Below are 13,401 nucleotides of genomic sequence, written 5' to 3'. Positions count from 1 at the left end.
CTAGCAAGGTGATCGTCGTCATTCTGCGCCCGTTTTTTTCAGGTTTATGGTCCTTGGCGCATGGGTGACCAAGAACCATTTCTCGAGAGCATCCACCGGCGCAGTGGACCAGGCGCACTACCTGGCCACCACCGTCCCGGTTGTCCTGAACAGACTCTTCCAGGTTCGTCTGTCACAACACTCTGGCAAATAAAAAAAAGATTCATTCCCGGTTGCCACTGCCAACTCTCTCGAAAGACAGTTTCCCGTTCTGATAGCGGCATTACCAAACCATAAATTAACTGTTAGGAGTCGCATAAAGCATTATGGAAGGGAAGAAATAAATGTCGCGTGACGAAATTGAAGGCCGCCAAAACCGGCCCGCCACGTGATGATTTCTCGTTAGATAAAGTGTGAAAGGAAGTGGTAGGTTTTAGTGCGCTTTCTCAAAGCAGGCTAGGTGAAATAAAGTGCAGGAAGGCGCGTAACGTGAAAAAAGAAAAGGCACCCCAAAGCCGGCTAACCACGGCATCGTGTCACTTGAAAGCAAACACGAAAGACCACGGTAGGCTTTCTGTACGCTTGCTTTAAACAGCCGGAACCCGTGGGGCAACAACGGGTGGCTGTCGTGGCCGTACGTTAGGTATTTCGCTCGAGTAAGATATACTTCGGCAAGAAACTAACTAAGTTAAACAAGCCATGTCTGCATTAGTGATAGTGTAGAAGCGGGCGGACAATTTCGTGTCGAACGAAACCTACCGGCACACGCACATCCGGACTCGGATTGCACATCACGTGACATCCGGCGATCGCCGGAGGTCACGTTATGTGCAACGGCGATCGTTATGTGCAACCGGTGATCGCCGCCGAGTCCCGGATGTCACGTGATGGGCTGACTTCTGCGATTCGCGGGAGAGAGAAAACGCGAAGCGATTGAATGGCTTGCGACTTGGCTGGCGTCGCGGCTTGCGACGGCTGGCGGCGTGACGTCGCGCTTCCCTCTATTACATTCCCGCGTGTATGTGGAGGTCAAGTAACGTGGGGCAGAGTCTGCGGGCAGGTTTGGGTTACATCACGCGAAAGTTACCCTCGTGACGTTTGACAGCCAGTTAAGTTTAGGACTCCTCTGCTGCTTGACCACTCTTGGCGCTGGTGCCAGGTGTCGGAGTAGTACCATGAAATTTCGATGCTAATTAAGCTTAGAGCTGCGAGTGGTGTTTTGCGACACAGCGAGAGCGAGCTTTCCACTGCGTTTCGCATTTCTGTCTTCCGCGATATGAATACGTCAGCAGAGGCGAACAGCACAGACAACTGGACAAGTAACGAAGAAATAAGGCTGTCGTTGCATTTATGTTGTTTGAAATTGCGACAAAAGAAAAACACGGCTGACCTGCTTCGTACTCTCACTTTTAATTCGTTGTGCGACTTCGTTTGTGCTCAATTCTCACAATTCGCGATGAGTAGTACCGCATTGTTTACGTTTCTGTAACAACAGCGAGTAGCTATTTCCTTGCTACAGCTTTGCTATCTCTCGCCTGTACTGGCTAGCGTCTGGCTATATTCTGGGCCTTTCGTGGCTGCTTTCTTGAACTTTGGATAAAAAAAGTGCGGTGTGAAAAAGCGAAGCCCTTTACATGTACGCTGTCCACTATGTCCTTCTCTGAACGACAACTCCTACAGTCTACGGCTGGCAAATAGTGAGTTGTGTAGACGCACGCCGTGTTCCGTGCTTGCTTGCGAGTGGAGGATCACTGTTGCGTATCCTATATTTTGTTTCTTTGTGCGAATGCATTCTTTGCCTGTACGCCAGCTGCGGTGGAGGTCGCTTTCGTGAGGTACGTGCTTCGGTGCTCTCGTCACGCGTCAGGCTTTCGGCGTTGCGCGTCTTTCTGGAGCGGCCTAGTTTGCCTTCGGGATTCGCCAATAACGTAACGGAACGGGTTTGTAACCTGCCTTTGTCGTAGCGCAAGCGTGCGGGGTTTCTACCAAAAGGCAAAGCATCGAGAGTGACAGCAATGTATTGCACTACTAGCGAACGTTCGCAGTTCTTACGGCAAGGATCAGTTGTAGTAAACATTGGCCTACTGAGCCTGCAGGGCTACACACGTGCAGACACACCTGAAGAGAGGGAGAGAGCCCATCGAATGGCCTGCGGGTACTAGCGGCAGCAACGCTGGCGCGATGAGAAGCGCCGGCAGCTGGAGGAGGAGGAGGAAGTAAACTTTATTACTCTAGAAAGAGTAATTCAGCGGCCGGGCTCTGCGGTCGTGATCTTCTATTGGTTGATGACGATCTCCGGCCTCCATGGTTGGCGCCGAGGGTGCGGGCTCGCCCCGGAGTGATCGCGCCGTGGGGCCGCTTCGCCATGTGATCTGTGCCCCGCCTCCGAAACCACCCACTACCGAAAAATTAGCAGGTCACGTGATATAGTGACGCGATTACAGTCACGTAAAACACCGAAATGTTCCTAAGCCTGTCAACGCGCGTGAAAAAAAGAAAGAAACTTGGAGTATTCGTGTGCCGTAACAGTATTTATGACCAGTACACGTTCAGAAATTTCTTTTTAAGGCACTAAATGTTATTCGTGAGTATGCTGGCGGAAACCGTGCCACGTGAACAGAGAAAAAGAAACTTCGCAATATTTTCTATGCCACGTGACAGCGCTAAGCCAATCGCGCAAGGCAATGTGGCGGAAGAGCGTGAGGATATCGGAAGGTCGACAAGGCTAGATGTAAGGATGACGCTACCTTGAAACTTATCTGAGGACATTATAGTTTTGCTCCCTGTAATGAAAAGCCCTGCGGACGCGTATGAAGGCCGTCGTGTCCTACTATACTATTTCGGGACTCACTGTGTAGTATCCGTGTTGAAAGTGCCAGTCGCCCGTTTTGATGTCACTTTAAGGACTTGAGTTTGTGCCTACATCAGAGCAGTGACAGTCTGTTCTCTTGGCAGGAACTTGACGTACTCGTGGACACAAACGTCAAGGAGTTCAAAACCGCCGTCGTCTCCAGAGCCGACAGTGAGTTAATCATTGCGAGTTGCAAAGCGTTCACTAATTACACTGCATTTAATATGTGCAGGGACCACCTATAGGAATGCGTGATAACCTTATATTATATTTAATGGTGGCTCTGCGAAGGTGGCAGGAAATGTTGCGTACTATAATATCGCCTTTTTCATACCCGTTTTCATAAAATTCCGGTGTTTGGAATTCTAATTAGCATATTCCTGTGGTCGCTTTGAACATACGTGGCTCGCTTATTTTACTTACAAACGGGGCATTTTATTGCCCATTTGTTTGTTTGTATTAAAGTGCCATCGATGTAATCGCAGATTGCAGCAGTTAGGGTACCTGTAATTTGCGGTTACATTGCCAATATATACTGGGTGTTTTAGCGAACATTTTCGAAAATTTTCAAAGTTGGCTTGTAGCAGATACCGCAATTCTAGTTGATGAGCTGGTCTAATTGAAGAGGCATTCATTACTTGCCCCCCAAAATTAAATGCATAAGCGATTCATTACCAAATATTCACTAATTAACTTTTTAGCTGATTAGCTTACGGTCAATGTTCCAATTTACAATTTATCGCCGTGTAATTCGCAAGGCGGATCCACTTAAAACGAATTATCAGGATGACACCAGTTAGGAGATATTATTTCCCGATCTCAGCGGAGAAATGCATTGGCGTTTGAATTACTTTTGGGCTTGAATGCATAAAACGACATTTTGTTAAAACGTAACGTCAAGACGTTTAAGCGTTGATATCTGAAAAAACTGGGCCAGTCTTAGAATTTGGGCTAATCAGGCTTGAATGAACTGATCCTTTACTTAATTCTCGCAATGTTGACACTTGCCCTGAGACTAATAGTGAGAAGGCAGATTAGTGGCTCAAATGTAATATACCGGGGCAAGGCGATTTGTTTTGCTTTACAACGTCCGCTTGATTAGGTAATCCATATGAAGTGACCAAATTGAGCCGTATGTTCTGTGCTGTTTTGTGTGTGTTCGTAGCACAGGAGTCGTACACGCACACACACTCTCACAGACGCGCGTGCCCGGGCAGTGCAGTTTGCGTGTCTTTCCCGTGGGACAGGGCCTAATAAATTGTCGCTAAAGAAAACAGAGCACACTCAGACCATGATGAACAAAGTATGAAACTCTTGACGTTTCGACCTGCCACAGAGGTCCCCGCTTGTGTGGGGGCCCTTAAAGGAACGAAATACCCAAGTTCTTAAAAAAAAATTACCTTCCTCCAGGTCGGCGTCTGTCTTGTCTTCTTCGTGATGCTACCTTGTTGTGCGAAGTTCTGTCGGACCCTCGCCTACACATGACGTCAGTGTTCACTTTTTGAATGCCGTGTCTTCTTTTTTTTGTTCGGGCAGTATAGGATGGTGCCAGGATGTGGGTGACTTGTCCTTTTTCTTTTTTTTTCTCTCTCACCGCTTCACTGGCACGATGCAGCTTGCGCCGGCGAGACTGTCTCCGCCTTCAATGACATGGTGAACAAGGACGTGCTCATGAAGTTCGTCGTCACGACCGCACGCCGTACGTATACGCGCACAGTGAGATAAATCACAACCGTCGCATCTGGGGAGACTATAGCACGGCGTCCGAGATTGCACGCGCTGGCACAACGTCTCCTACAGGTGGCACAAGGCCTGTACACTTCGATACATGACGTCGGGCCACCCTTACCCTAGTGTCATAGAATCTAATGAGGGGATGCTCTAGAGTAAGCAGCGGTGATTTCGACATCGCCGTTTTCGTCACGCCGTGCTTGACAGTGAAAATTTCGGTCCCATCATCATCATCATCACCACCACCACCACCACCACCACCACCACCACCACCACCACCACCACCACCATCATCATCATCACCATCATCATCATCATCATCATCATCATCATCAGCAGCAGCAGCAGCATTATCATCGTCAGCTTATTTTATGTCCACTGCAGGACGAAGGCCTCTCCCCGCGAACTCCAATGACATACATAACCACGGCCATTACATAACCACGGCCATCCCTCAACTTATGTTGTGTGGAAGAGCGTTCTAGAATACGGGGGTGAGTGTGCCAGCTCAAAGGCAGGTATTCAAGGTGAAGTGCGCGTCACTGTAATGTGCAAACACACATAGAAAGTTTCAGTTATGGCACAGCAATCTTTGAGTAAGGTTCGCTTGCGGATCCAATAAGATATCCGCGCTGTGCATTGGGCGTTAGCGTGCCATTGCCCGCTGAGAGCCGCAATTTTAAGGCTGCACGGAGCGGGGAAATCGTCAGCAAAGCGTGAAATTTTAAGCAGTGTAATTATTTACTCATCTTTAAGTGTGCGCAGTGGCCGCCTAAACAGGCATAACTATAATTATAAATTGTGTAATATTTACTTACAAAGCTAATAATCGCTGAAAATCAGTCTAGTAGAATCGAACAGCGCGACCTCTCTCGCAATCACAGCACGCGTCGTCATCGTCGTCTTTGAGCTGTCACTGAAAGCACGAGGAACGCCTGTTTCATTACAATAGTAATAATTAACATGTTAGTTACAAAGAACACAATAATTGCACTCGCTTTTCAGCATGTCTGCTTATGGCATGCTTGTTTGATTTATCTTCTAAATATACTTACGAATAAAGAGAAAATCAGACATCCACCCGTTCGTAGCAATTGCTACAAAGGAAACCCATACGGATTCCTCGAAAGAAAGGCCTCATAGTTGAAGAAAAATTCGTCCTGGTCCGGGACTCGAACCCGCGACCACCGCCTTTCAGGGGCAGCCGCTCTACCATCTGAGCTAACCAGGCGGCTAGCAGATGGCAGGGTGAAGTCGAATTTGTCGACAGCAGGAAGCAAAGGCAAGTGTTTGACGTAGTAGTACTGCGGAAACCCGTAAGGTGGAGAAAAATAAGGAATACGGACAATTGCTACTAACGGGTGGATGTCTGATTTTCTCTTCAAATTCATTATTCATTATTTATCTAACGTTTATGCTAGCGTTTATCTAGGAGAACAAAGCCATTAAGCTATGAGCGTGCTCTATAGCTGGCTAGACTCCCTGTCAGAGGTGCAGGCGATGTGCACTGAACTTTTGTAAGTGGAGCTTGCGCTGAATCCTTAGGTTGTCGCAGTCTATAGAGCCGAAAACTAAACGCAACAAATTTCCCACAAGTTTCTATAAAGTCTGCAGAAAGTGTACGACTTCGAACAGCCACATCAGACGAGCTTCCTGAAAACAATTTATAGAGGCAACTCGGGCGCAGTGATCGCTCAGGTAAAATGGCACAGGTAAATAGTACGCATACATTTGTCTCGCGCCTCTTTTCTGTGGCGTCAGGCTTTCTCGGGGCGATGACGATGACGACGAAATTTGCGAATCAACTTTATCATGAAATTAAAAATCGAAGTCTTTCCCGACCTTCGCAATCACTAAGCTTTATTATTATACTTGCGATGAGGCGCGTTCTATAAATTGTACTACTACTTCGAAAGACGATATACCGCTTCTCCTTCAAAGGGATAATTCGGCGCGTCACTCAAAGGGATAATTCGGCGCGTCACTCAAAGGGATAATTCGGCGCGTCGCTCAAAGGGATAATTCGGCGCGCCACTCCGAATCATCGCAGGTCTGCAAACCATCCAGGAGACGCTGGCCGCCGTCAACGCAGTGATGGGTGGATCCAAGATGGCCAGGATTCGCGCGAAGACCGATACCGCTTCGAGCGCGCTGAGAGAAGCGGCTAAACTTTGCTCTGCATGTGGCGCCCCAACCGTGAATCAGCTCCAACAAACGGCGCAGGAGTTGGACTTGAGCGCACTCGTACGTATGCACCGATGCGCTGTTGCGAGCAAAGGTTAATGTAAAACAAAACTCGGTGAAGCACCGGAAAAACAAAAACTAAATTGGGCCGAACCTGTCGGAGCGCGATTCTCGCAGTCGAGTGATAACGTCCCGTTATACCTGCCGAGGAATGCTGCTGGAAACGCGGACTGGGTCGCTGCGCGCGATGACTCTATTCTCTTCAGGCTTGAATCTTGATGTACGGTCTGTACACCTGTTAAACTTACGCAGCTTTGTTCCGGAGGCGGGATAATCGATGGTCAGGAGGGAAGATAACCGATGGTCATTAAGGGTTACGGACTGGATTCCAAGGGAAGGGAAGCGTAGCAGGGGGCGGCAGAAAGTTAGGTGGGCGGATGAGATTAAGAAGTTTGCAGGGACGGCATGGCCACAATTAGTACATGACCGAGGTTGTTGGAGAAATATGAGAGAGGCTTTTGCCCTGCAGTGGGCGTAACCAGGCTGATGATGATTCCGGAGGCATCCGGTGCCCTTTTACAAGAAAGGCGAGATGGTAAGAGGGTAATTTGCGCATTTGCTAATGAGCTACCGCATATTAGGGAGTAATTGAAGATTTGCTCATTCAGCAGTCATTATTGTTCTGTTTTCTTTACATGATACTAGTTTAGTCAGAAGCTTTAAGTACATGCGCAAATTATTTATTGAATGCATTGAACATGAGAAAAAAATATTCCTTTTGCACTTGCTGCCGGAACGCGCCGTACTTTGGACCTCCCGTGAAGCTTGGCAGTGTGTCTTTATCGCAGTGGTCGTTTGTAGCAATACGAGACACATCGAAGTGCTAGGAAGTCATCCGAAGCTCCATGTCCTTTGCTTTGTCCATTGAACTGCCAAAAACAAGACGCGGCCGTAATTGTAGACATGGCGCTTCAAAAAAGAAAACAACAAAGGAAAGAGGAGGGGGGAAAGGGAAGGGCAACGTCCTAGATAGCAAGCCTGTGCACTCCGCTTAAGAGTGTCATGCTACTTCGACCGAAATTTCCACTTTCAAGACCGGCGTCACAAAAGTGGTGACTTCGAAAACCCCGCGGCCTTCTCTGGGAGCGTCCCCATTAGATTGTGTGGCAGTCGGGCAAGGCGGCATGACGTCATAAATCGAAGTGCGTAGGTCGTGTGTATCAGGCGCGTGTGTTGCGTCTGTAATCGGCCCAGGTTGCAAGCCACATTTAGCACCCGCGCGGGGACGCATACGTTTGGTGGTATTAGAATTGGCTGACGCTGTGTTATAACCTTTGGCTGCACCGTTTCCCGACATCGGCCCACTTTGCTCGGTTAGACGGCGACGTTACACGTAAAGTGAGAAGACAAAAAAAATCTGATATAAGTTTCGATTTAACGTTGCACAGTTCGCTTCAAGCGTAGGGTGGAAAACAGTTCGGATCGATAAGTGTCATTACGATTTAAGCACAGCTTGAAGAACGAAATAATTTTTTTAGAAAGCGCGTTTGCTCTAGTTATCCTAAAATGTAGGCCAGTCGTCGTGAGGTAAATTTCGACAGTATGATAGTGTACCTTGGCGTAGACCAACGTAAATTATCTCAAAGGACTCGGAAGCACATTTGTCGTCAAATATGTGTTGGAAACATGTTGAGCAGACGCTCAAGAAAGACAGAGTTAATGCACAGGAAAAGTTATTCAGAAATTTCGCCTATTCCTTCCATCCTGCCTCTCGAAGTCAGTAACAAAAGCTAATTTGTTAAGCGAGTCAATATATATATATATATATATATATATATATATATATATATATATATATATATATATATATATATATATTGCGTATAGTTAGATACGACCATATTATTTCGCTGTACATATGTTTTATATGATATTCCCAATAGCCGAGCAATTAAGATCTCTACTGAAACTACAATGCTTCTTTTTCTTTCTATCATACGTGTGGCTTTTACTTAGCATGCAATTTCGTCATTGATCAGAGGTTCAAACCGTCTCCGCTGTGCACTTTACATGCAGCTCGCGATACCGCAGCCAGTGAAACAGCTGGAAGAGAAAATGAAATCAGCCAACATCGCGGATCAGCTTTCGAAGGTGGGTACCATTTGCGTTTCTCGTTCGGGAATATGCTCTGAGGGAATTTTGCCCGTGTGGGGGGAACGAAATACTTGAATGTCTCATCGTGGTCCTCCTCAATTGCCCCATCGGGGCTGGTACAGATCGGCTCCTTTTATTGCTAGGAAACTTGTGTTGCGACCCTGAGAGAAAGAGGAAGCGTGTACCTCTCCGTCCGTCTGTTTGTACATCTATCTATCTATCTATCTATCTATCTATCTATCTATCTATCTATCTATCTATCTATCTATCTATCTATCTATCTATCTATCTATCTATCTATCTATCTATCTATCTATCTATCTATCTATCTATCTATCTATCTATCTATCTATCTATCTATCTATCTATCTATCTATCTATCTATCTATCTATCTATCTATCTATCTATCTATCTATCTATCTATCTATCTATCTATCTATCTATCTATCTATCTATCTATCTATCTATCTATCTATCTATCTATCTATCTATCTATCTATCTATCTATCTATCTATCTATCTATCTATCTATCTATCTATCTATCTATCTATCTATCTATCTATCTATCTATCTATCTATCTATCTATCTATCGCGATCTGTCTGTCTGTGTGTCTTCATAATCTAAGTTTCGAAGTCTCCCCATCTGTGCCTGTCTGGCTGGCATGCTTCTGTACGTATAGTCTATATGTTTCTTTCTCTCTGTGTCTATCTATTGATATATCTGCATCTGCATGTGTCTCTCCGTGTCAGTCCGGCCTGCCAATAATTTATCTATCTGTCGATTTGTTTTGTGCGTGTCAAGGTCCCTGTTGATGAGTTATATTGAGGATGGAGGAACGCGTGAATACACGAGAATTATTTCTGGGCTTCGCACTGCTTTTCTGAAAATGGAGACACTCTTTGAAGCGGAATATAGATTTGATCAGAAATAGGCGCCTTCATGAGACCAGAACCTGGCGAGGTGGTGCTTGGGATGCATAACGCCTCCTACCTAATGGATAGTGCAATCCGTCTCAGAATAGGCATATATTTATGCGAAAGTTGTGGGTTCGGTTCCCACTTGCGGCAAGTTGTTTTTTCATCCACTTTAATTTCCATGAATTTATTGTTTATTTATTTCATTTATTAAGCACAAGTAATTTCTCCATTGTTGCCCTTGGTGTCAGTGTTTGTTGGCTTCTTATGATGACTAATCGAAATCGGGACCCTCGGTTAACCCCCTCTCTTCTCGTTTATATATATATATATATATATATATATATATATATATATATATATATATATATATATATATATATATATATATATTGTAAGCACTATTAACGTACTTCGTCGTTTTCATTTGTACATAGCCATAATCATCTTCCCTGTTCTTCGTCTTCTTCGCGCGTTAGCTGGGGGCGTTGCCTTTTGTGGAATAAACAGCGCTGGACAACTTGATCGGTCTCGGTATTATAATATATATATATATATATATATATATATATATATATATATATATATATATATATATATATATATATATATATATATATATATATATATATATATATATATATTCATGGGGCGGAATGCAAAGATGCTCTTGTGCTTAGAGTTACGTTCACATTAAGGGGGTTCAGGTGACAATTTCTTTTCTACGGGGTTCCCCGCTATGGCGTGTCTCATAATCGGATCGTTGTTCTGGTGCGCAATACCGCGAAATTATTTTTTTTTGCGTTGAGTAGGATGCGAAAATTTATTTACACGAACTTCCCCGTGGTAAATCTGATTGACTTGAGTAGTTCTTTATGAACGCTGACCTCAATCTTGTTCTCTCCTGTTGTCGATTCCAGATTCCCACAGACAATAAACTTAAACAAGAAATCAAAGGTCTCATGAGCGGTAAGTGTGTTGATCACATTGACAATTTATTGCTAGAGATAAGCGTACTTGGTCAAGACAAAGGATTAATAGGCGTCAAGAGCACTTCAATATTATTATATAATCTTGTGCAATAGACCTGCCAGAAATGTGCAAAGCAAAAAACTAAAAAAAGGAAACTTTACTATGGCAGCTGTATCCGAGAGAAATGTTCTACGTGTCGGCACTAACAAGTGCAATGATTTCATTAGGCAATAAAAGGGGCGTGTTCCCATAATGCAGTAAAATTGTCAGTTTCGTTCGAAAGGTGAAACATTGAGCATAATTGCAAGGTCTAATGTCGCTCCGATGTTCCTTGGACAGTAGTCAACAATGCGCGGTTGTTAAACAGGTTGCGTCACACCGCACACGAAACAACATGCCAACATGCCGAGGCGCAGTAGAAACACCGTCTCGCGAGACACCAGGCGTCTCAAAACGCTGGTGGGATGAGCGAGTATAGGCCAGCTGTGGCGTCGAAGGCGCCGCACTTGGATGTTGTGCCAGATGAGACCAAAAGGAACTGACACATCTTAATGCTTATCGTCTGGTGAGGTCGTACCACCACTCAAAAGTGAATCAGTGTGTAACTGGGCCAATGACGGACACCCTTACACCCATTTCGTGTGTAAGGGTGTGAGTTATAAAACAGATTTAGAACCTTAATCACGTTTGAGAATGTAAATTATTTTGCAGTGTATGTACCATGGTGTGTTCTCCACATCTCCGCTCAGCGGGAACGGTTGTGTTTGTGGGCACAGCGCTTCTGCCAGCAGCTGAAGGCCAGAACGCGGCCCTGGCTTCTCTTGCAGAGCCGACCGAACAGAGCTTGACCGTGCATCCTATTTGCTTTCCCGTGTTTTTTTTTGCAGCCAAACGCATCGCGTCGAGTCTCTGGAAACTCGGCAATCGTTTACGTGCAGGTCGCGCATGCGCCGTCGATACCATGACAGCATGACTCCTGCGGGGTGGCGATGTGTCCGTATGAATTGCTGTCGCAATAAAACAGAACTTGTGTTCGCCGTCCAAAGCAGTAGTCGCAGTCACGCGCTCTTGGGATTCTTTGGGGAATCTTTGATGAAGCCCTGCAACACTTCTTTTGGACGGTATGATGCAGGATTCCTTTGCATCGGTTCGGCTAGTTCCTTATAACCCACCATTCAGGGTAGGCTGGTCCCGATGAAAACGTGGCTTTAGGGCCGCTCGCGCTGCTGACGAAGCTCGAAAAAAAAAAGAACAAGAATGGCATTGAAGTAGGATCGTTACGTTCATCTCGGCTCGTTCCTTAAGACGTGCGAGGACACTGGAGGAAGCAGGCTGCCTTTCGGTGAATAAAGCTTCTGTAGGAATTTTCGACACGGGCCTTTAGTGCTCAGAGATATGAGCAGAGTAATGCTTAGTTTCGAAGTTAGCCTCGCGACAAAACGTTCGCTCGCATCTGTATGGTGGCGCCGATAGCAGTGCTCTTGCCGTTCGTCTTCTCACACTTCTTTAAAATAATTTCTGTGATCCACTTCTTATGATTCAAGTTAGCCTCGCGACAAAACGTTTGCTCCCATCTGTATGGTGGCGCCGATAGCAGTGCTTTTGCCGTTCGTCGTCTCACACTTCTTTAAAATCTTTTCTGTGATCCACTTCTTATGATCCATCAAGGTTTGCATCCGGCAAAGGCTCCTGTAAGTGTCAAGAGAGCAACGACAGGTATTTCGGGCGCATTAACAACCATGGCTCTCCGGTTTGCCAGAACACTTAGTCGTTGTGCGTGAGTGCGCCGTATTTTGCTCGGGAAAATATCGGAGTCATCAATAACCGTACAATGGCTCGCGTCTGTGGGCTGTCGCGCGGCCTGTGACGTCACCGACAGGGACAAAGTAGACGTGGACCTCGAAATCTGCCGGGCGAGAGCAAGCGATCATTTTGGAGAGATTGTGTGCTCCCGCAATCATGCAGCTTAATAGAATTCGGTATGCATGAAGAGGGGCAGTGCACCATTTAATAGAATCTTCAACTTCTCGAGGGCGTCAGTAAAAAGGCTGCATGAAGGAGCGTCAGCTTGCGTGGTGGCGACCAAGGCGAAGGGGCGTTGTTGAAGCTTTTTCTGCACGCAGTCATGCTCCTTGTGAAAAAAGGCGGTCCCGGCTGCTACTTTTACTGGACTAGAGCGCAGACCCGTTGTACCCCTTTTGTGTACTGTGTATGCTCGTTCTACATCGGCTCAACCAAAGCGTTCACACTCCACCTATATCGACAGTGGACGACCAAGAGACATCGCCAGAGGAGACACTTCGGCAATCGCAGTCGTCCTCGTCACGGCAGCGGCTGCTTTTCTTGGCAGCGTTTCGAGAATGTCTGCGCTTCAACTTCCCGCTTACACTATACTTACTCACTGAACACGTCTTGGTCCAACTCGGCTTCTTTTCTACCCATTTCCTCTTTTTCTAATACTTTACTGCTTGCTTTTGAAATGTCTGAACGGCGCCTCGTAGCTCCTTTTCTCTATAGGGAAACTACACCGACCGGATTAACAACGCTTGCTTGCACACGTAGATATTTTTCCGTTTTGGTCACTCTTATTTTATAGAGGAACCGGCACCAGA

At 46.0% G+C, this 13,401-nt stretch overlaps 1 protein-coding gene across 1 annotated transcript in view; it reads left to right on the top strand.

The window, feature by feature from the left end:
- LOC139048865 (uncharacterized) overlaps nt 1-13,401 on the top strand; it is a 96,541-nt gene that overhangs the window by 53,454 nt on the left and 29,686 nt on the right. Inside the window, exons 7-12 of the mRNA XM_070523752.1 lie at nt 43-163; nt 2,935-3,001; nt 4,446-4,529; nt 6,612-6,805; nt 8,822-8,896; nt 10,738-10,786. Coding sequence (XP_070379853.1) covers nt 43-163; nt 2,935-3,001; nt 4,446-4,529; nt 6,612-6,805; nt 8,822-8,896; nt 10,738-10,786 — 590 coding nt within the window. The remainder of the gene's footprint in view (nt 1-42; nt 164-2,934; nt 3,002-4,445; nt 4,530-6,611; nt 6,806-8,821; nt 8,897-10,737; nt 10,787-13,401) is intronic.

The sequence above is a fragment of the Dermacentor albipictus genome, chromosome 8 (assembly GCF_038994185.2).
Source record: "Dermacentor albipictus isolate Rhodes 1998 colony chromosome 8, USDA_Dalb.pri_finalv2, whole genome shotgun sequence".
NCBI classification, from domain to species: Eukaryota; Metazoa; Arthropoda; class Arachnida; order Ixodida; family Ixodidae; genus Dermacentor; species Dermacentor albipictus.
This window is presented reverse-complemented; position numbering and strand designations above follow the sequence as displayed.